The sequence below is a fragment of the Ursus americanus genome, chromosome 36 (assembly GCF_024610735.1).
Source record: "Ursus americanus isolate L20-20 chromosome 36, mUrsAme1.1.p, whole genome shotgun sequence".
Taxonomy (NCBI): Eukaryota; Metazoa; Chordata; class Mammalia; order Carnivora; family Ursidae; genus Ursus; species Ursus americanus.
In genome coordinates, this window is record NC_142162.1 from 23,606,821 (window position 1) to 23,626,979 (window position 20,159).

General features: G+C 40.1%; 1 protein-coding gene across 4 annotated transcripts in view; it reads right to left on the bottom strand.

Moving 5' to 3' along the window:
* FSIP1 (fibrous sheath interacting protein 1) overlaps positions 1-18,480 on the bottom strand; it is a 181,695-nt gene extending 163,215 nt beyond the window's left edge. For 3 of the 4 annotated variants that reach the window (XM_045816132.2, XM_087859176.1, XM_045816139.2), the window contains exons 1-5: positions 18,271-18,480; positions 14,244-14,410; positions 13,161-13,293; positions 5,832-6,012; positions 1,016-1,170 (exon numbers count right to left, since the gene is read on the bottom strand). In XM_045816132.2, coding sequence (XP_045672088.2) covers positions 1,016-1,170; positions 5,832-6,012; positions 13,161-13,293; positions 14,244-14,278 — 504 coding nt within the window. In that variant the 5' untranslated portion in view covers positions 14,279-14,410; positions 18,271-18,480. The remainder of the gene's footprint in view (positions 1-1,015; positions 1,171-5,831; positions 6,013-13,160; positions 13,294-14,243; positions 14,411-18,270) is intronic. The other variant, XM_087859175.1, reaches the window with a different exon arrangement.
* Between the last annotated feature and the right edge of the window lie 1,679 nt (positions 18,481-20,159).

Here is a 20,159-nt window from a genome sequence, read left to right on the forward strand (position 1 = left end):
CTGTATTTTATTATGGGTCATCTTTCTTGTTTCCAAACAACTAAAAATTTGTTTTGAGATTCAAAAAGAATAAATGACAGACTAACTTTTTCTGCTAAAATTTACATAAACCATTTCTCTAGTTTTAAGCACTGCGTTTTGAATGGTGCTTTCGTTCTACCCCGTGGTCTGCCTGGGAATCTTGTAAAAATGTATTCTTAATTACTTCATTATTAATTCATATTATCGTCTAGGAATTTCCTTGAAGTCAGTCAACTGATCAAGGAGGAATTTTTCAAAAAGAACCCATCTGTTTTTACGATACTCCTTGCTTTCAAAGGGCTCTCCTTAAAGGCTCAAAGTTCAAATATGAGCCAATGGCTATACATCGAGTCAGCGCAAGCATCTGGTCAACTTCCACCCCTCAATACTACAGAGAATAAAAGGTCCAAGAAGGCCAAGGAACATGAACGGAGCACAGGAAATGTCCTGAGACAGAAGCAAATAGAGCGTGGTCCCAGACCACAAGCACTTCACAGCTTCTAAGAGATCTGGACCAGCATATGAAATAGTGAACTCCCCACTTCTTGGTCACAAAAGTTTACTCAAATAATAATGGTCACCAGAGGGTGAAATGTTTGGTATATTTATGTATTTATCTCCACACTGTCAGCTTGCTGAAGAAGAAGTAGAAACACATTCTCGAAGAACATAGGCACCACATCACTTTGTATGCCAGAGATGGGGGATCCCCAGCCTGACGCTGCGAAGAGAGGTCTACTGCTCTGTCCGTGGAAAACGACCACGCCAATGCAGTGCCTGAAATCTGGAATGCCGCTAAGTTACCTTGTGCAGTTCCAGAACACTACCTCCCTCACCCGCACCCCCCCCCAATATGGACATATACACACCACTGTCCTACTTCCACAAAATTAATCAGTAAAGGCAGACCACGCTGATACAACCACAGTCTTTTCTTACTCATCGTAGAGGAAACTGCTTCCTCCATGTCAGCATTCGGTTAAACAATTCTTACCTTCAGTTCTTCCCACAGCTTTATTCTCATGTCTACACCTTGCTTCTTAATTTCTTTTTCTCTATATTGTCGCTTCACCAATATCTTATCAAGCCTCTTCATCTTCTGAAGAGCATCTTGAAGTTGAGAATCTAATTCTTTTAATTCGGGTTCATCTATATTGTGTCGAAAGGAGGAGTGAGCTTGAAGTTTAGTACAACCATAAAGTTTCGCTTTGTGTTTACCGTTTGTTCTTTCAGTCAACGTATGTTTACGGCTCACGAGAATACCTAACAATGGTGTCACGTATCTTGATTTACAAAGTGCTTTCACATGTATTTTTTCATATAATTATCTAACAACCCTGTGAAACAGACATTTATCTCTGTTTTATAGTTGAAATAACTGGGTCTTTTCTTTTGTCCCTTTTTAAAATTTTTTTAATTTGAGCATAATTGACACACAATGTTACATTAGTTTCAGGTGTACAACATACTGATTCAAAACTCTATAACATGCTGTGTGCTCACCACAAGCATAGCCACCATCTGTCACCATTTAATGCTATTCCAGTACCACTGACGGAAAAAAAATAAAACAATACCATTGACTGTATTCCCTATGTTGTGCCCTTTATTCTCATGACTTACTCATTCCATAACTGGAAGCCTATTATTTTCCACTCCCCTTCACCCATTTTGCCCATCCCCACTAACCCTTTCTTTTTCACAACTATCACTTGGTTCTCTGTGTTTATAGGTCTGATTCCACTTTTTTGTTTATTCAGTTTTCGTTTTTATTTTTATTTTTTTTAAAGATTTTATTTATTTATTTGACAGAGAGAGGGACAGCCAGCGAGAGAGGGAACACAAGCAGGGGTAATGGGAGAGGAAGGAGCAGGCTCCCAGCGGAGCAGGGAGCCTGATGCGGGGCTCGATCCCAGGACACTGGGATCACGCCCTGAGCCAAAGGCAGACGCTGAACGACTGAGCCACCCAGGCGCCCCTCGTTTTTGTTTTGTAGATTCTACATATAAGTGAAATCATATGGTATTTGTCTTTCTCAGTCTGACTTATTTCAATTAGCATAATACTTGTTAGGTCCAACCATATTGTCACGAATCACAAGATCTCATCTTATTATAGCTGCCCAATGTTCCATTGTGTGTATGTGTGTGTGTGAGTGTGTGAATATATACCACATCTTCTTTAACCATTTATCTATCGATGGACACTTGAGTTGCTTCCATATCTTGGCTATTATATGTAGTATTATAATACTACAATAAACATAGGTGTGTGTATATCTTTTCAAATTACTGTTTCCATTTTCTTTTGGGTAAAAACCCAGTAGTGTAATTCCTGGATCATACAGTCATTCTATTTTTAATTTTTTGAGAAACCTCCATCCTGTTTTTCATTGTGGCTGTACCGATTTATATTCCCACCAACAGTTTGCAAGGGTTCCTTTTTCTCCACATTCTTACCAACACTTGGAAATAACTGGGTCCTCTCAAATAGCTAAAAAATTATAGTACTGAACTCAGAAGTGGGTCTCATCTAGTTTCCAATCTCGAAATACCTCTCCTTCATTCTGCTATACCTTCTATATTCACAACTAATAAATAAGAGATAAGACAAAGACCTGTCCTGAAGTTGCTTCAGACTCCCCAAAAGAGAGGCGTGGAGCTCTTTGAGAAACAGCAGCAAGATGTAGCGTGTCAACACACGAAGTGGTTCCAACATACAAAAACAAGCTCAGGAAAGTACTCCATGGAACCGGGTACCTTTTATCTACGCCCCTCCCATTTATTCTATTTTCTTGAAGTACCTAAAAATGGATAATTGGTAGCAACTTGCTTGAAATTAAGGACTCTTTAGAATTTTTTTCCCTCAAGTTTTAACTTACGATTAATGATAGTGTTAGTAATAGCAGCTAACATTTATGGAATTATCTGATGGGCACAGTGTTAAGTGCTTTATTTACGGGCATTATCTCATTTAATCCTCATCATAATCCTGTGAGGTAGTATCATTATTGTTCCCATTTTACAAGTTAGTAAACTGGGGCTAATTTGTAACTAAATTACATATATGTCCAAGATGATATAACTAGTAAATGGCAGTCAGTTTCAACCCTGATCTGTCTGAATCAAGAGCCAAAACTCTTCACCACCAGGCGATACGTCCTCTGTGAAGTCTGACGAAAGATGATAATCTGGCAATGAGCATAAATGCTCAAATACGAAAATCTCAGCCACTCCAGGTTAGATCATTAGAAATGGCATATTCTGCTAAGAAACACCAAATTTTGCAACTTTTTAAAATCCAGAGAGTCTAGTGTGTTTCTCTACAATGTATATCACTTCCTCTTTAAGGAAAAGGAGATATTTCCAGAAGGGAATTAACTTATCCAAAAAGAACACTGATCTTATTAATAAGGAGTTTCTGCAAACCTTACTGCTTACTTATTTCAAATGCAACAGCCTTTAGCTCTAGTTCCCAACTGCCAATCCTAGCACTCTCAGCCTCCATATACATAGATGGTCTATATGGCAGGACCTCATGCATGAAGGAACTCACGCAGTTCTGAAACAGTATAAACAAGTACAGAGTAAACTGGATCAACAGCGGGGTGCCTAGGGTGGTGGTTCAGTGGGTTGGACGTCTGAGTCTTGATTTTGGCTCAGGTCATGGTCTCAGTATCATGAGATCAAATCCCGGAGTTGGGCTCCACACTCAGCATGGAGTCTGCCTGTCCCTCTCCCTCTGCTGCTCCCCCACTTGCGCCCACACATCTCACTCTCTCTCTCTCTCAAATAAATAAATGAAATCTTTATACTGGGCCAACAGCTAATCTCAGCTATAATGCCTCATTTCCTGATAACTGTGATCCTGAGTCACCCGGCCCAACTTTGAGAGTTAACCGCATCCCAGACATATTCTAAGTCAGCAGTTCCCAAAGCTTATGACCTCAGCTTCCCTTTATAGCCTTAAAAATTATTTTGAACCCAAAGTAGCTTTTGTTTATGTTACATCTATTGATAATTACCATATTAGAAATCAAAATTGAAAAATATTATAAAGATGTATTTATTCATTTAAAAATAATGTTATTAGTAATTACATATTAACATAAATATAACATTTTTATGACCAATAACTACATATTCCAAAAAATTATTAAGAAGAATGGCATGGTTTTAAATTTTTAATATCTAGCTTGATAGAGGACAGCTAGATTCTCAAATCTGCTTGTACAATCTATTGCAATCTCTTGTTTCACTTAGAGTGTATGAAGAAAATTTGGCCTCATGAAGACAAGTACTCAGAAAGGGGAGGAGAAATGTAATAACTTTCTCAGATAATTGTGGATACTCTTCTTTGATACCACATCAAAACTCACAAGGGGTAGCTTCTTAAAGAGTAGTTGTAATGTGAAATCTGTAACCATTTCAGTGAGCTTTTGTACTCGTTCTATTAAAATCCATGCTTCTCTCTTTCATGCTGAATGGATCTTTCACCCTGCATTGGTTATTTGGAAAATAGTGGTCCATTGACTTATGCAGCCCTTCAAAATGTTAACATATTTCAGTGTTTTTAAAATATATTAAATTTTTAAACTTTTTTAAATATTTAATATATTTTAAAAACCACTTGGTTAATACTGTCACCAGATCTTATCAAAAAAGTCTAACTACTGGAATGGCATACACAAGTTTTCCAAAATTCTAATTTTCACTTACGAGCCCAAATTTTATCATTGACAAAAGATACTGTCAATTATTTTCCTTGAAGTAACAGGCTCGGTTCACCTTAAAAAAAAAGGCTGCCAAATACCCAAGTCTGAATGATAATAGTTTGTCTGTCAGTCATTGTTTCGCATAAGAACGGTGTTCCATTAAAAAGTGGCCAGTTCAGTTCTCAACTTAAACTATCATACGAGTACTGTTCCTCGACACAAACTTCATGTCTTGGTTTACAGCAGAATTGCTTTAAAATACCTCCCATTTTACCTCACAGGGGATTATAAAGATGTATATTTGAAAATCAAGATTTAATAAGATTAGTAATTTTTACTGCTCCATCAAAGACGCTCTTGAGTGACACTGGCTATTTCTTCCTTCTGCCAGTGCCTGGTCATGAAGACCACAAAGACTACTAGTTCAGTATGACACGTCGCCTTTATTCACGTGACAGCCCTGGCGACTTTACTCACCCTGCCTTTTGTAGCATCACTACAAACGTCCATTCCATGGGCGAAAAGGCAAATGGCATTATTTCAGTATTATAATGAATTATATTACTGATATATCGGTATGCTGATGAAAGTAGTTTTTTACTTTGCAAAATTCCTATAAGGGTCTCAGCAATCCCCCAGGGCTCTGCAGACCACATTTTGAGAAATGCTGTTCTAATTCACTCTGACCACTATTAATTTAATAACCAGGAAAAAAAAAAGGAGTCCTTTAAAATCCAAGAGTTATTAAGATCAAATGGGATTATCCCTTAAAAGCCATTTGTAAGTTACAGGATACATGTTATCGCATAATTTAGTCAACTAAAAGATCGATAAATCATGGCATAAAGTGCAGAAATACTTCCTACTTGATTAACGTAAAATGGTCACAATAATAATTTTATTAAATGACAAATTTCATTATTTTTCTAAAGTGTTTTTAAGGACTCAACATTATTCTAAATAAAAACCAGTGCTCACAAAGGTATGCCTCTTTTCTTAACTATTACTTCTACATAGCTGATGAAAAACATATGTAACTCTAATATTATATAATATCTGTCACTGTCATTAGCCAATCCCTTAGTGATTATCCTACCTGAACATTCAGGAATTGTCTGATGTTGAACGAAGTTCAGATCTTCATCTGACCCATCCTCCACCAATTTTTGCTCAGAGTCCTTTTCCCCGTTATCATCATCATTGTTTCTACTTTCCTCTGCATTCCTGCTGTCTGAGTGGTTCTCTTTACCAGAGTTCAACTTGATTGCAGTATCAACCTAAATTATTTCCAAAGCAATAGTTTTCATAAATAATATATTTTTTAAAACTTTACATTTCTAGACTAGTTTAACACTAATGTAAGTATGTGAGGACACCCACACACACACTAGTGTTAAACTAGTCTAGAAATATAACACTTTTTAATTAAATATAACTACATAATTACATTTAATAACGTTTGCACCAAAGAGGTATGCCCCATTCTCCAGCAATTTCCAGCAATATGGAGAAGGGTCGGGAATGAGCCTCAAAAAGAACCACTCTCTGCCAGCTCTGGACATGAGCCATGATGGTGCCCCTCCTTGAGCTTCCACTCGGAGGGACAGTCAGAGGTCTAGAGCTCTGCTGTCCCATTCGATGGCCACTAGCCACATGTGGCTATTAAAGAGTTGAGAAGCGAAGAGTCTGAATAGAGATGTGTTTCTAATGAGATTCTTCAAGTCAGAACCGTGCGCTTTGGTGATTATTTTTAAGCTATTCACAGTTTTTCTATTTCATTCTGGTTTCTCTTTCTATTTTAGCAATGCTCATTTTGAAAACACCAGTTTGGGGCAGCTGTGTTTTCCTGAGAGAGAGCAAGAAAAGATATCCATGGCTGCATCAGGAGAAAAAAACAGGGACCGTAGCGCCCTGAGAGCTGCGAGTTACAGTGAGAGTCACACTGGAAGTGAACACAGCCCACGGGAGAGGCAAAACCTCAGAGACAGAGAGTCAGCCCTTCTGGGAGGAGTGCCTTTCCCCTCCCAACAAAGGAATCCAGCCCTTGGAGGGTTTTAGGTTCTCTCTGACCCACGTGGTCAACTCCCGGCCCGGTAACCTGTGCCCCCTTGTGAATCTCCAGGGCAGAAGGTGGGTGGTGTGGAGAATTAAATTGCCAGGGACGCAGAACTGCACTCGAGCATCTCTGCTCACCTGGACTAGGACATGAGCCCCAGCGGAACTGAGCTGAGTCAGTGGTGTAATAATCTGAGCCAACATTTCCTGAGGAATGAATACCGGTCAGGCCCTGTGCTAAGTACTTTGCACACTCTGTCTCATTCACTCCTCACAGTGACGCTGTGGTACAGGCCTGACTACCCTGATTTAACAAAAAAGAAAACAGATCCAATATGGAATGAAACCAGAGGAGGCCTAACTTATAAACAAGGAAAACAATGCCTCCTCTATGTAATCTTGGAGGTGTTAAAGAGGGTTCCCTGTTCAAAAACACACTTCTGTGAAAGGCCGGGTTAAAGCCTTAAATTCCATAATACCCAGTAAATCCTTAAGGCTACATAGTTCTGCGAAAATGCTGAAATGGCTGGAAGAGATCACATGAGCCCTCTCGGTTATTTGTATCTTGACATAAATGAATTTGGCCGACCTTTCCCAGAGAATGGATTCTATATAGGGGAATACAGAATATATAAAACATAACTAGATATTAGCAACATACTTGGATAATAACACCCTTCGAGACACAAAAAGACCTTTCATATATATCATCCCATATGATCCTAACTCAGAAAGAGCAGGAAGCAATGAAGCAAAAAGATTAAACTAGAGAACAAAAGACAAACTTTGCCCATTTTATAATTTTATCCATAGCTCCCCATTCCATTAGCACCAAACACCTTTAGGTTACTTGAAAATAAACTAAAAAGTGTTTCCAGAAATTAAAAAATATCATTAACTTTAAAAATTCAATGGATTAGGGGCGCCTGGGAGGCTCAGTCATTAAGCATCTGTCTTTGGCTCAGGGCGTGATCCCAGGGTCCTGGGATCGAGCCCCGCATCAGGCTCCCTGCTCAGCGGGGAGTCTGCTTCTCCCTCTGCCTGCCACTTCCCCTGCTTGTGTTCTCTCTCTCTGTCAAATAAATAAATAAAATCTTTAAAAAATAAAAATTAAATGGATTAAAAAGTAGATTTGACATAGTATAAGAAAGAATTCAAAAATTTAAAAATATATGTTAAAAATTCCCCCAGGTGAAGCAGAGAAAGAAATGAATAGAAAATATTAAAAAGAAGATAAGAGACATAAAGGATAGAAGGGAAAATTTCAAAAGACATTTAATATGACTTTCAGGACGATGCAAGAGAAAAAAAGGAGACAATATTAGAAACATTTGAAAAAACAATGGCTGAGAATTTTTCAAAATAAACAAAACACATAAATCCTCAGATTGAAGAAGTTCTGGTCTCCAGAAGGATGATACAGATAAATCCATACACAGGTGAGTAACAGTAGATACCAAAGACAAAAAGAAAAAAATTAAAGCAACCAGAGAAAAATACCTAAACGAGACAGCACACACTGTAATGAATACCGGATTTACAAAAGCCTTCTCATTGGCAACAAAAGAGGTTAAAGGCAAAACATAAAAATGTACCACATAAAACTTTAACGCTTTCAGAAGAAAGCGTAGGAGAAAATCTTTGGAACCCTGGCTTAGACAAAGAGTGTTTGGATGCAAGAAAAAAACACAAGCCTCAAAAAAATGTTGACAAATTGCAGTTAACAAAATTGAAAATGTCGGGGCGCCTGGGTGGCACAGCGGTTAAGCGTCTGCCTTCGGCTCAGGGCGTGATCCCGGCGTTCCGGGATCGAGCCCTGCATCAGGCTCCTCTGCTATGAGCCTGCTTCTTCCTCTCCCACTCCCCCTGCTTGTGTTCCCTCTCTCGCTGGCTGTCTCTCTCTGTCGAATAAATAAATAAAATCTTTAAAAAAAATTGAAAATGTTTGCTCTTCAAAAGACATAGTTAAAAGAATGAAAAGTCAATCTACAGACTAGGAGAAAATATTTGCAAATCATATATCTGACAAAAGACTCTAAGAAATATAAAGAACTTTCAAAAGTTAACAGTAAGAAAAAAATACAATTGTAAAAGGCAAAAAAACTAAACATACACTTTCTTATTTTTTTTTTAAGATTTTATTTATTTATTTGACAGAGAGAGAGAGACAGCCAGCGAGAGAGGGAACACAAGCAGGGGGAGTGGGAGAGGAAGAAGCAGGCTCCCAGCAGAGGAGCCTGACGTGGGGCTTGATCCCAGGACTCTGGGATCACACCCTGAGCTGAAGGCAGACCCCTAAGCACTGAGCCACCCAGGCACCCCTAAACATACACTTTCTGAAAGAGGTATGTGGATTACAAATAAGCACATGAAAACACATTCATCATTATGAGTCAGCAGCAAAATGTGAATTAAAATCAGAATGAGATACTACTATATATTAGAATAGCTTAAAAAAAAACTAAAAAACTAACACTATCAACTGCTGGTGAGGATGAAGAGCAGCTGGAACTCTCATATTTCTCATGGGAACAGGAAACTGTTCTGCAGTTTCTTATCGTTCAACATACACTTACCATACAACCCATACCAACTCCTAGGTATTTACTCAAGAAAAATAAAAAACTACTTCCCCCCTCAAAAAAATCAGTATACAAATATTAATAGCGGCTTTATTCATAATCACCAAAACCGGCAAACAATCCGAATGCTCCTTAACATGGGAATGGAAAAACAAACGGTGGCACACCCACACAACGGAACACTGCTCATTAGTAAAAAGGAGTGAACTATTGACACATATAACAGTAGAGGAGTCTCAAATGCCTTGTGCCAACAGGCTAAGCTACACTCAAAAGCTACATACTTTTTAATTCCATTCATATGACTCTCTGGAAAAAGAAAAACAATAGGTTCAGAGAATCGATCAGGGGTTTCCAGGGTTAAGAGTAGGGGAGATTGAAATAGACAAACTATGGAAAGAGCCCAGATGCCCATCCACAGATGAATGGATAAAGAAGAGGCGGTATATAGGGGCGTCTGGGTGGCTCAGTCGTTAAGCATCTGCCTTCAGCTCAGGTCATGATCCCAGGGTCCTGGGATCGAGCCCTGCATCAGGCTCCTTGCTCAGCAGGGAGCCTGCTTCTCCCTCTCCTCCCTGTTTATACTCTCTCACTATCTCTCTTTCTCTCTGTCAAATAAATAAATGAAAATCTTAAAAAAAAAAAAAAAGAACAGGTGGTGTACACACACACACACACACATATATACACACAGTGGAATATTACACACCCATCAAAAATGAAATCTTACCATTTGCTACAACATGGACGGAACTAGAGCAAAGCAAGTCAATCAGAGAAAGACAATTATCATACGATTTCACTCCTCTATGGAATTTAAAAAAGAAAACAGAGGATCATAGGGGAAGAGAGGGAAAAATAAAATAAGACAAAATCAGAGAGGGAGACAAACCATAAGAGACTCTTAATCACAGGAAACAAACTGAGGGTTGTTAGAGGGGAGGTGGGTGGGGAAGTGGGGTAACTACGTGAGGGCATTAAGGAGGGCATATGATGTAATGAGCACTGGGTGTTATATGCAACTGATGAATCACTGAACCTACTTCTGAAACTAATAATATACTATGTGTTAATTAATTGAATTTAAATTTTATTTTTTAAAGATTTTACTTACTTATTTGAGAGAGAGAGAATGTGAGAGAGAGAGAGAGAGAGCATGGGGGGATGGTCAGAGGGAGAAGCAGAGTCCCCACTGAGCAGGGAGCCCGATGCAGTACTCAATCCTGGGACTTCAGGATCATGACCTGAGCCAAAGGCAGTCACTTCACTAACTGAGCCACCCAGGCACCCTGAAATTAAATTTAAAAAAAAAAGAGTAGGGGGGCGCCTGGGTAGCACAGTCGTTAAGCGTCTGCCTTCAGCTCAGGACGTGATCCCAGCGTTCTGGGATCGATTCCCACATCGGGCTCCTCCGCTGGGAGCCTGCTTCTTCCTCTCCCACTCCCCCTGCTGTGTTCCCTCTCTCGCTGGCTGTCTCTCTGTCACATAAATAAATAAAATCTTTAAAAAAAAAAAAAAGCATAGGGGAGACTGAGTAAGGACAAAGGGGTAGCATGAAGAAATTTTTGAGGGGTGATAGAACTGTTCTATATCTTTACTCTGATGGTACTACTCTACACATTTGCCAAACTCAGAACTACACACTAAAAAAGAGTAAATTTTGGGGTGCTTGGGTGGCTCAGTTGGTTAAGCGTCTGACTTTGGCTTGGGTCATGATCTCAGGGTCGTGGGATCAAGCCCCACATTGGGCTCCTCGCTCACCAGGGAGTCTGCTTGCCCCTGTGCCCCTCCCCCCCATTCATACTCTCTCTCTCTCAAATAAATAAATAAAATCTTTTTTAAAAACAGATAAATAAAAACAAATTAAATTAAATTTAAATTAAAAAGAGTAATTTTACAGTATGTAAATTATTAAATTAGAAACAAGTCAAAGAGAGCAACCCTCTTGGGCCCCCTCCCTCTTTGGGAGCTCTGTACTATCCCTTAATAAACCTTGCTTTGCTACCCACCAAAAAGAAGAAGAAGAAGAAGAAACAAACAAATCAATGAGATACAATGTTAATAGATAAGATTTAATATCATAAAGTTAGAAACTGTCTCCAAATTAATCTATAAATTCAAAGCAATTTCAGTCAAAACCCCAAGAGCAATTTTCACAAGACTTGAAAAACCAGTCTAAAATACAAAAAGAACTAAAAACGAAAAATAGTGAAGATGGTTCTGGAAAAGAATAAGATGGGGAGATCCAGCCTACCAGATATCAAAAATTATTACACAACTAACAAGAGTTAACACACAGTAATGGTGCCGGACTCGATGCAACAAAACAGAGAGCTGAGCTAGACACGGCATTTTTAACAAGCCACCTGCAGTTCTCGACGCATGTTAGAATCATTAGCTGCATCTGCACAAGGTCTGGGCCGCGGACGTGAAGGAGAAGCCATCTTCCCAAGCTCCTGATAGGAAGATGGCAAGAAATACCAAAGGCAGTCATCTCTGTATGTCTAGTCACTTTCGTGGTCCTGAGGGACCGGTGGCAGTGCCAGAAGGAGCAGCAGCTTTTTGATTTCGGTCATGGAGGTGCAACCTAGGAACCAACAATCCGAGGGAAGTCCCCTCCCATGATTTCCTTTCCGGCTGGCCTTCCACTGAGTTTGAGAAACTGAACTTCTGGTATTCAATCCTTGTTTGCTGGAAATGCCCAGAGCGCTTTCTATTTCCTGCACTAAATCGTAACAGACAAACACCCCGAGAGTTTTATAACACAGAGCCTAGTCCATAAATCAAAAGAATAAATGAGGGATGCCCTCGTGGCTCAGTTGGTTAAGCATCTGCCTTTGGCTCAGGTCATGATCCCAGGGTCCTGGGACTGAGCCCCACATTGGGCTCCCTGCTCAGTGGGGAGCCTGCTTCTCCATCTCCCTCTGCCTGCCACTCTATTTGTGCTCTCTGTCTGTCAAATAAATAAATAAAACCCCCAAAAAATAAAAAGAATAAATGAATATGGATTCATAACGTTGCAAAGATTTTTTTCACCATAAGGTGTCAAATTTTTGTTTGCCACAGCTTAAAACAAATAGTCCCATATTGCCGACGGAAAAACTGATCTCCAGGACACCTGGCTGGCACAGTCAGTTAAGCGTCCGACCCTTGGTTTCAACTCGGGTTGTGATCTCAGGGTGGTGAGATGGAGCTCGGCATCCAGCTCCCGCATTCAGCGGGGGTCCGCTCGAGAATCTCTCTCCCTCATCTTCTGCCCCGCCCTCGCTAGTGCTCTCTCTCTAAAATAAATAAATTAATCTTTTTTAAAAAACTGATTCCTTAAAAAAACATCAAGTTTAGATATTTTAGGAAAAGAAAAGGAAGTCAGGCCAGGTAAGGTCCTACTAAATATATACAACATGGTCTTTGACCCAAACTTTATTTTTAAAATTATTGAACCTTTTTCATATTAAGAGTCAAGGGTGGCATAGTAGATATTAGAATACAAAGATTTCTTATGAAAAAAAAGTTTACAAATGAGCATTAACGAAGTACAGCTGTGAACAAATAAGCCACACTCCAAAAAAAACCAAAAAAAACAAAAGAGGGAGGGGGAGGAGTAGGTAAGGGACACAGAAATCTCGTTATAAATGATCTAAAGTAAAATCCAAGAAGAAATCTATGAGTGCTCCCAAAATGCAGCCTCTAAAGAGGAGTCCTTAAGTGGGATGTTAACAACAGCCTTGGTTTATCAAGTGCTAGAGTTCAGGAGAAGGACTTGAAATCATTTCTAAACAGCAAAGTACCTTGAAGGACGCTGGTTCCGGTGAGAGCACCTCCAAAGAAGTACTTGAACCTCTGCTCCCAGGACGTGTTCTTGAATTTGAGGCTGGTTTTGAAATTCCATCTAAGTTTCCCTTTATAATGTCCATTGATACCCTGAAATAAACAAGAATTTAAGGGAACTTATGACCTGTATGCTTACATGTTTCATTAGAGTTAATGCACAATTAACCCGGAATCTTTGTTAATAAGGATTATGTTGCTACCAAAGTCACCCTACCCTAATTTCATCAAAAGACGTCTGTGTCCAGGGATTTTTCGTGTGACACCACCCACAGGCCTATCACCCCTCTGGCTCCCTATTCCCAGTGCTGTTTTCTGAAGCCAGGATTATTAGGCAGGATGGTTTTAAACCAGTGGGAGAACTTGGGCACTGCAGGCACCTTGATCCTTCCAAACTGTGCCCTTGATCAGGACCCTTTCAGATCTGTGCAGTAGCGCTGGGGTATCATGCATGCTGAGAAAATGGAAGAAATAGGGAGAATTCCGGCTTTCGCCTTCTCATACTTAGCTTTACATACAAATGGATCTTCCAACAATCCTTCCCTAAATTTCATAATTTCCCTAAATTTCTATTAATTATGAATTAAACCATTTCTCTCATAACAGAAAGAGGAAAGGCAATTGCCTCTGGCCCAAGCAAGTGTAACAATGTCCTTTTTTTACTCTACAAAATAACTCATCTTTCTTTCTTTTTTTGGGCAGCAGAGGCAGAGTCCAGGGAAGTTTTGGATACAGAAGGAAGCACAAACATAAACAACCTGATGCGGGGTAATATGATTTGGCCTCCAACCATTCAGTGTGCCGAAGCAGTTGCCGAAGGGACCAGTAGGTCAACCCTTTCCATCTTAGCAAGTGACAAAGGCCGCGATCTCAACATTCTTCAAACTCGGCAAAAGCATCTGGGCTCACTCAGGAAGGCGCTGACATTATTATTGTGGGAGGACGGATCGCCCTGGCCCATCACGTCACAGTCAAAAGGCATAAGTCACCGAAAGGCCAAAAGTCTTGTAAATGCCGTGAGCGGCCTATCGGGGGAGACTTACTGTAGCTCACAGGGGGAGCGATGAGATGGAAGCATTTGCCGAGCCGGTACAGTACTTGTCAGTAAAGGGAGAAGCAGCACAGAGAACCATCCGTGACATGGATCATCTAAAAGGCTCCGGAAATTTTTCAATTTGCTTTAGAAATGGGTCTGTTCTATTATTTTGTTCTGAAAATAATAAATGAAATAAAATATAGTTCCCAAGGTAGGTGGGGACACAACTGACAATCTTACGACTTTGCCTGTGTAGAAAAAAGTCATGGATAAGGGGCATTGAATTAGGATCTGATAGATGTATTTTCAGTGTTTAAGAAGAAATCTCAATAGCCACATAGAAATTCCACAAGAGGGGCGCCTGGGTGGCACAGCGGTTGGGCGTCTGCCTTCGGCTCAGGGCGTGATCCTGGCTTATGGGATCGAGCCCCACATCAGGCTCCTCCGCTATGAGCCTGCTTCTTCCTCTCCCACTCCCCCTGCTTGTGTTCCCTCTCTCGCTGGCTGTCTCTATCTCTGTCAAATAAATAAAATCTTTAAAAAAAAAAAAAAAAGAAATTCCACAAGAAAAATAAAACATCGTCAAAGAAAGTAATCAAATGATAATTAAATATGTCTAGTGACAGAAGCACTAAGTGTTGATTTAACCCAATCCTGTCTTACCTGTATTGAGTGTATCTGGGGAAGAATATGTAAAAAGAGACATAGTATAAAATATCTAATCTCTCATAATAGGAAATCAAAGAGAATGCCCAAAAATTGATAAAGCCAAGCAATAGTTAAATAAGCATAATATTTACGAGTTCAGGGTGGTTGCCTCTGCAGAGTGAGACTAGGAATTGCTTCTCTTTTCTTCTATCGCAAATGTTATAGCAGAGTTAGACATTTTTTACTATACTACTTTAATAAAAGTAAAAACTAATTTTCAAAATAATAAATAAATGTGAAATAAGAAATCTCCAAAGGACTGAAAGGAAATATAAAGATAATTTATGTAATAAGTTAATAACTTACTAAAGATAACACCAAGAGCATAAATCAAAAGGAAGAGACTAACACATTTCATCACATAACATTTAATACTCTTGAATGTCAATAAACGAACAAACAAAAAGAACTCTCAATTAAAGTAAAAGGCCCCTGAGAAACTAGGGAAAATCTATGCAACACAGATGATACACAAAAAGGTTAATGAATTTACATATTTAAAGAAATCTTACCAATCTATAAGAAAAAGAGACATTCCAAACGAATACTGGCTAAGGGCATAAACAAGGAATTCACATAGAGGAATTCACTCCTCCGCACATACACTCAATATAGTTAAGGCATAGTATTTGGTTAAATCAACATTTAATGCTTCTGTCATTAGAAGTGCTTAATTATCATTTGGTTACTTTCTTTGACAATGTTTTATTTTTCTTGTGGAATTTCTATGTGGCTACTGAGATTTCTTCTTAAACACTGAAAATACATCTATAAGATCCTAATTTAATGCCCCTTATCTGTTACTTTTTTCTACATAGGCAAGGAAGGAAGGAAGGAAGGAAGGGAAGAAGGAAAGAAAAAAAATATCCAAAAAAAAAGGAAAAGAAAGAAAATATCTTGCTAAATGTCGATATCTTGCTAAAAAAAAAATTAAATTCTCTAATTAAAGAAATATACACAATGGGACCTGAAAGATGATAACAAATCAGAGAAGTAACAGAGGTGGGTTCTTCTGGATTGGTGGGTTCTTGAATGTTCTTGGTCTTTTTTTTTTTTTTTAAGATTTTATTTATTTATTTGACAGAGAACAAGTAGGGGGAGCTGCAGGCAGAGGGAAAGGGAGAAGCAGGCTCCCCGATGAGCAGGGAGCCCAATGTGAGGCTTGATCCGGGGACCCTGGATCATGACCTAAGCCAAAGGCAGACGCTTAACCGACTGAGCCACCCAGGCGCCCCTGTTCTTGGTCTTTTACTTTACCTTTCACTTATATGTATTTTCTGATTTTCTAATAAGTATATCTTGAATTCACAATTAATTTATTTATTGTAGAAAAATGTCTAGAATATATTAAAGTGTATTCAAAAATAAATAAAAATCACCCAACATTCACCACTCTGAGCTAAAAACCATTGGCATATTTCTTATTCATTTTTGCTCTATGTGTTTCCACCAAAATTGGACTCATATATTTCTCACTTAACATCACATGATGAAGCATTTTCTTATTGCATTAAAGGTATTTCGAAAATAAAATATTATTTACTTCACGATACTCCATTAAGCAGATGATATATGACCAGATTCTAAATTGTAACAAATCACCACTAACACATATCAACTTTTATAACATTCATTTCAAACAAGATTAATTTAAACTTTTTCAGGGACACCTGGGTGGGTCAATCAGTTGGGCATCTGCCTTCGGCTCAGGTCATGATCCCAGGGTCCTGAGATCGAGCCCCACATCAGGCTCCCTGTTCAATGGGGAGCCTGCTTCTCCCTCTGCCTGCTGCTCCCCCTGCTTGTGCTTTCCCTCATGTGCTCTCTCTCACGTGCGCTCTCTCTCCGTCAAATAAATAAAAATCTTTAAAAAATAAAAACAAATAAACTTTTTCATACAGGCTTGTAAGAAATGTAATCACCACAGATCATTTAAAACCAAAATGGGGACACATGGCTGCCATAATTTGGTATTTTTGGATGAAAGGAAGAATTGAAAGAAAATGAATCCTCCTCTGTTTAGTCATAATAAATAGCCAATCTTTTTTAAAAAAGGAATTATATTTATTTTCATGGTTTTGATGTCTAAAAGTTATTTTATGATAGATTTTTTTTTTTACTTTATATATTTACTATGTAAGAAATACATGCCCATGAGAAGCAAAAAGTCAAATAATTTAGAAGAGTGTAAAACTTTTTAAAGTCAAAATTTCCAGGGTGCCTGGGTGCCTTAGTCAGTTGAGCGTTGGACTCTTGGTTTTGGCTCAGCTCAGGATCTCATGGGCAGGGGATGAGCCCCAAGTTGGGCTCCCCCTCCCGGGAGTCCACTTGAAGATTCTCTCCCTCTGTCTCTCTTCCTTTGCATGCTCTCTCTCTCTCATAAATAAAGCTTTAAAAAAAATATTTTTTTAAAAGTCAAAATTTCCCTCACCTCAAGAACCACTGTTGATAGACTTGAGGGATCTCGCTTTTGTTAGGCATCTGCAAACCTTCTACCCTTTATACCTACCCCTCACCAACACAAACACAAATGGCACACACAATTTTAAGTGAACCTCTTTGTGTGAATCTTTGTTTAGGGATGCTAAACAAAGTATATATCCAGATGATAAAGTACACTGAGTCAAAGAGTACGTGCTTTTCAACTTTTGGTAGCACGGCACATTGTCCCCCAAAAAGGTTATACCAAATTACACTATCAGCAGGGTGTGATGAAAGGGCCTCTTTCCCCATTCCGGCCCGGGGTCAACCTGGTTATCATCAAAGCTTTTTCATCTTTGTCATTCTGGTAAGAGTCAAAGATATATGTGAGTCTGATTTACATTTCTTTCATTACGATAGAAATTGAGTCTGCAGCCAAATGTTTACTGGCCACCTTTTTCTCCCCTGTGACATACCTATTGGCATCCTTTGCTATTTACGGTCTATTTTAAATGACTGGCAATTAACTTTTAATGTAAGCTTTAGAACTTAACCGCCAGGAGGCACAGGACAGAAGTCCCTGATAGAAGGTCCTAAGGTCAGGAATGTGGAAAAGCTGGCGACAGTCTCCATAGAGGCAGAAGCCTCTGTCTGGATGGGGAAGGCCCGCTCTCTCCCAAGCCCCGCCCACCCCCGGCTGAGCCCGCCCCCTACTAGCCCTGCCCCTTCGCCCTAACAGCCAGTCTCCGGGCCCAGCAGCCGGACACGACTCCGCCCCGCACTCTCATTGGCCCTGCCCCTCTGCCTGACATCCCTTCTGCGGTCCCTGACGCGACTCCGCCCCGTTACTCCGCGGCAGGTCGCGCGGCGTTGGAGCTGGGGTCCTAACAGGTGTCGTGACTTACCTTGCCCGCGGAAACTCTGGGAGGCAGTCGCCAGTCGGCAGATCATTGACGGACGCAGAAGCGCACCTCTGACACTCAGAGTCACCCCCTGTCCCCCAAAGGGAAGGGGTATTTCCCGCCACCACAGCTTCTCTGGAGGGGGGAAGGAGCTGCGCGTCCAAAGCCCTCCCGCCGCCGGGAACGCTGTTCCCTGGGCAACTAGAAGCACTGGGCTTCCAGTCTCGCGATAAGAGAACAGGGCTGTACCATGCGGAAACAAGGTGTGGGGGGAGCCAGGGGCGTCGAGGAACGCTGTTGGACCTTGGAGAGCTGGGGCAGCCCTACTGTCTCCTCAGTCTTCCTGCGGACGGGGTGGCTGGGAAAAGGGTTGTTCGTATTTAGATTGAACTCGAAAGGAGGACATCTGGATGCTTATGTGGCTCTCTACCGTTAATATGATGCTCTGTAGGTCTGTCATCTTCTCTGAGCTGAGTTTCCTCCTCTGTAAAATGGGAATAATAATTCCTTCCTCTCAAGATTGTTGTGCAGCTCAAAAAGATCATGTATTTGAAATTCTTGCTATATTTTGGATTCCACGTAAATAAAAAATACGAGTTTTGCGAGATTGGGCTACAGTCTAAAAGAGTAATGATTTTTATTTGCATTTTTCCTTTTTTGTGGATTCTCTCATCTTCAGTGCGTGACTATTTCCATGGGACCCCCAAACTGATTTTCTTCATCCTTGGTAACATCAAATCTCTGCTTTCTAGTATGGACAGCACCTTACAGTTTACAAGGCATTTTCCCATACACAGCCCCTTTAGCCTCATTATCTTAGGTAGGTAGGATGTGTATTCTTTAAGTGTTTTTCAGTGAAGCAAACAGACAAAGGTGAAGTGAGTTGCTCAGGGAACCACAGCTACAATCTAGGGCAGTGGTTTAAAAACTGGGTTTAAAAACCTGGCTGTAAATGCCATTCATATACTGCTAAATCCTGTGTTTCTATCTCCAGCCCAGACTTCTCCCCTGAACTCCACTTTTATTTAACCGACTAGAAGATGTCTCTACTTGGATGTAAGAAGCATCTTGAACCTAACATGTCAAAAAACAAACCTCTCCACAGTCACCCCCACTCCCACTCCACCCTCTTATCTGTCTCAGTAAATGGTAACTCCATCCTGCCAGACTCAGACCAAAAACCTTGAAGTTGTCCTCAATTCCCCTTGCCCTCGCACTCTACAATTTGTTATAAATCCTATCAGCTTTAACTTAAAATATATCCAGAATCTACCTCTCACCACCTTCCGTGCTTCCTTTCCGGACCATACTGCCATCATCTGTCACCTAGATTTTTGTAACAACCTCCTTCTTCATTGTTGCCTTCCTTCCCCCTACTACTTTCAAACAGCAGCCTGAATGATGCCTTCAAAACCAAAGTCAAACGATGTCACTCCTCTGCTCAGGACTCTCCATGGCTCCCCATATCCTATAGAGCCCTTACAATGCCCACAGATCCTGAAGGACCAGGCCCTCTGTTTGCTCTCAGACTCTAGTCCTACCACCCTCTCTCTGGTAAACTTTGCTCTAGCCTCACTGTCCTCCTTGTTAGTGTTTCTGCATAGGAACTTCTTCCCAGCATTGATCAGGATGCTTGCATGTTTTTCCAAATTTAAAAAAAAAAAAAAAAAAGTTGAGAAATCAGGGAAAGTGGAAAAGGTATTCTAATTCGCCTATAAGAATTAAACTTTATCAGCATAGAGACGTTACTGAAGAAATCCACTCATGTCAAGTTGAAAGCAAAAGCAGGAAATGCTAATGCTCTGCGTGAGAAATTGAGGTCAACATCCTGGGAATCTGGATTGCAGTCACAATCCAATTGGTTAGTCCTGCTCGGAGCCGGTGCCATATTC